Below are 3604 nucleotides of genomic sequence, written 5' to 3' on the forward strand. Positions count from 1 at the left end.
TAAAAATAGTCTGCACAGTGATAAAAAAAAAAAAGAACAAATTATTGATAGGTACACCAACATGGAGGAACCTCACAGACCATTTAAGTGAAAAAAAAAGCTAAGTCCCAAAGAACACATCCTCTGCGATTCCATTTATATGAAGTTCAAGAACAGGCAAGACTAAACTATGGTATCAAAGGTCAGCATAGCAGTTACCCTTTGGGTGAAGGATGCCAATAGGAAGCAGACATGAGGGAGCCTTCTGGGGGCTGAGAAAGTTCTTTATCTTGGAGTTAACATTGGAGATACCCAGTTGTCTGCATGTGTAAATATTTTATTGAGCTGTATACTTAAAATTACTATACTTTTATGTGCTTTACTAGATACATTTTACACCTAAATTAAGAAAAAAAATACTGTTAGGACTTAATATCTCATTTACAGTAACTAAAGAGGAAATACAGAGCTCATAACAAGAAAATAAAATATGTGTGTGGAGGCTGGGAGGTGTTTCTGGAAATTCACAAATGCAAATAATACAAACAAGGACAAGATCACTGAGGACTAAGAAGGTAATAAAGTGACAAGAAGGCCAAAGAAAGGAGAGGGCACATGAATCAGGAGAACATCCCCATCTTCTGAAAGGGGCCTATTTCAGTCCTTCGCTCTGATCAAAAATAGACTCTGAATTCCCACTGACCCTACTCTATTATATAACCTATGGATGAGGCTTATCCACTCACAGAATTTACTTCTCTCAATATAAATAACATCTCCCAAAGAGTCCCAGATTTTGAATTTGCATGTTAGAAAGCCAAATTTTGCCTGGAAGGAAGTTACAATTTCTAGGTCCCCAGGAGAAGGGCTCGTTGGTCTTTCCTCTGCAGGGGCAGCAATCTGGAGAAGTCTCACAGATACAACTGCTGTGGCGACGGGAGAGTCTCTGACCTGGGCTAGCCATGGAACCTTCTACATGGGGGCAGGAGGGGGAACTGCCTTGGGATTTTTGTTGCAGCTGTTGAAACCTATTAGTGGTTCCACAAGTGAGAATGATTTTGACTCTTCCAACTATCCTCTTCCCCCAAACGTGACGAATGGTTTCAGTTTTTAAAACTGGAAGAACTCCCCAAAACAGGTTATCTAGGGCTCAAAAACTCCAAATAATGTTGGTCGCATTATCTTCTTCAAGCTGCAAGTTCATATCAAAAATCAGTCACCAATATTTTAAAGAGATGCCCCCTTTTCCTTCTCTGTTTTAGTTTCATGTTATTTTAACCATCTTTGGGTAATTAATACTCACAGTACAGCTGTTACGAAGAGCATCAAATTTGCGCTGGATTTCATCTCTATGTGCCTAAAAGGTAAGAAGTTGATTATAAATTTTTCATAGTGTAGAATACAATTCTACATGCTACAGGTCAAATATAGAGAATAGCAATTTGCCTGGAAAGCTGAGAAAGCAGCAACAGCAAGTTTTTCAAAGAACTAATTAATCAAATCATCCCCAACATCAGAAAAAAGTTACAGAAATACACAATGCTTTGTTAATAACAATTAACTCTTTGGACCACACAAGCACACCCTGTACATATACTTTTAATATTTATATTAACACCTAGAGACTATTAGGAGAATAGGGAATAAAAGCAATAAAGGATGAAGGTTTACTCTCCATTTGTCCTATTCCCATTCTGAAAAGATTAGTAATTTTCCCTCTTCCCTCCAACTGACTCCTCCCTAGCCTACTCTCCCTCTCTCTTTCTGTCTCTCTCTCTCTCTCTCTCACACACACACACACACACACACACACACACACACACACACACAGGACAACAGCAGGACAAATGGACTTTGTGTGTGGGTGTTGTTTATTAAAAGCTGCTGACATTCAGAAAACTCTGTATCGACCTTGAAATAAATATATATAGTCTTTCTCCAAGACAAGGCTGCCTTAAACCAGCAGCATTTGTTCAGTTGACAAGGACTTTTTAGTGCATACTACATGCTTGACACCGCGGAAGGATATAGGCATCCATGAACTATGCCTTCCTTCTGGTGAGGGAAGATCAGAAATAAATAAGTGCATAATTACAGATTGGGACAAATGTTATAAAGAAAACAAACAGGAACCAGTAAAAAAATAAAATAAAAAATAAAAGAATAAGAAAGGTAGGTAGAAACTTACTCAGATGGGGTGGTCAAGGAGGGCTTCTCTAAGGAGGTGGCATGTAAGCTGAAACCTATAGGATGATGAGGAGCCAGCCATGCAATGGACAGGAGACAGCAGAGGAAGCAGCATTTGCAAAGACCCTGAGGCAGGAAAGGGTCTGGTGCATTGATGAACAAGCACCACCAAAAAAATTGAGTGGCTAGAGCAGAGTTTTTCAAACTGCAAGCTGTGACCCAATAGCAAGCCTAACAAGTGGGGTTTTTTTGGTTTGTTGTAGTCAATGAAGTAGAATAAACAAGATAGAATTGAAAACATCAGAATGTGCCTTGAGTAGTAAACATGAGCTCTGTTATAGGAAACTTTTGCTTTAGATACTATAACTCATCAAATTTAAGGTGCTTTCTATCGTAAAACCTGTGACTACGTAACATTAAGAAAGAAAAATTGCTGTCAAACTATGAATCTTTATGTCTGTATATGACTGTAATACCTTGATTTCAGATAGCTTAGAATCGGTGAAATACAGTATATATACTCCCTTCTATTAGATTGCAAGTAAAATGTATTCTTCTGTGAATTGTGATCAACTTTCGAAAAAGCATAGCAAGGAAGAAAAAAGAAAAATAGCCCAAGCTGATGACAGACAGGGCCCAAGGGCAGAGACCAAGAATCTTGAAGGTCCACTAAAGAATTCAGGTTTCATTGAAAATTAAATTAGTTAGAGACCAATGGAAAATGTTAAAAAAGAAAGTGACAGATTTTACTGTTAAGATCACTATAGATGCTACAGGGAGAAGAGGATCAAAACAGATCAAAAGTAGAACATAACAGGGAAACCACTGAAGGTATTGTTACAGTCATTCAAGTGAGAGATGATGGTGGCTTGGAGTAGGATGGCGGCAAAAACAAAAAACAAAAAACAAAACGGAGAAAGTGGATGAAACTGAGATCTCCTTTAGAAACATGAGGAAAAGCACTTACTGATGTGTGGCCAAGAGGAAAACGGAGTCAAAGATGCCCTAACAGACTTTTCACTTGATAGACAATGTGGATATGGTCCTATCTGCTTAGATATGAAAACCCAAATAAGAACCCAGAACCCAGTTAACCCCAGTTTAGGCAAATGTAAGAGTGATCCTTCTCTTAAAAAAAAAAAAAAAAAAAAGCCTCCATATTTCGTCTGTAAGATAACTGAGTCAAAAATTTTAGAGCTGTGTTTTCTCTAATATGTCTATTTTTCCATATATACCATTAAGTTTATAATGGCATATTAGATACTTTAGAAGAAAAGATTAGTGAACTTGAAGTAAAAACAAAAAAGTAGAAGAAAAGAAGTAGAAAGCAAAACGAAACACAATGAGAAAAGAAAAAGACATTTTCAAAAAATACAGAGCATCAGGGAGTTGTGAGACAACTTCAACCTAACATACGTGTAATTAGAGTTCAAGGATG

At 37.5% G+C, this 3604-nt stretch overlaps 1 protein-coding gene across 8 annotated transcripts in view; it reads right to left on the reverse strand.

Annotated features, from left to right (window-relative positions):
* The window catches only part of CIT (citron rho-interacting serine/threonine kinase), a 193793-nt gene that overhangs the window by 57286 nt on the left and 132903 nt on the right, over positions 1-3604 (reverse strand). For all 8 annotated transcript variants that reach the window (XM_017510218.2, XM_017510212.2, XM_017510211.2 and 5 more), the window contains one exon: positions 1283-1336. In XM_017510218.2, the coding sequence (XP_017365707.1) occupies positions 1283-1336 (54 nt within the window). The remainder of the gene's footprint in view (positions 1-1282; positions 1337-3604) is intronic.

Source organism: Cebus imitator, unplaced genomic scaffold (assembly GCF_001604975.1).
Source record: "Cebus imitator isolate Cc_AM_T3 unplaced genomic scaffold, Cebus_imitator-1.0 Scaffold434, whole genome shotgun sequence".
NCBI classification, from domain to species: domain Eukaryota; kingdom Metazoa; phylum Chordata; class Mammalia; order Primates; family Cebidae; genus Cebus; species Cebus imitator.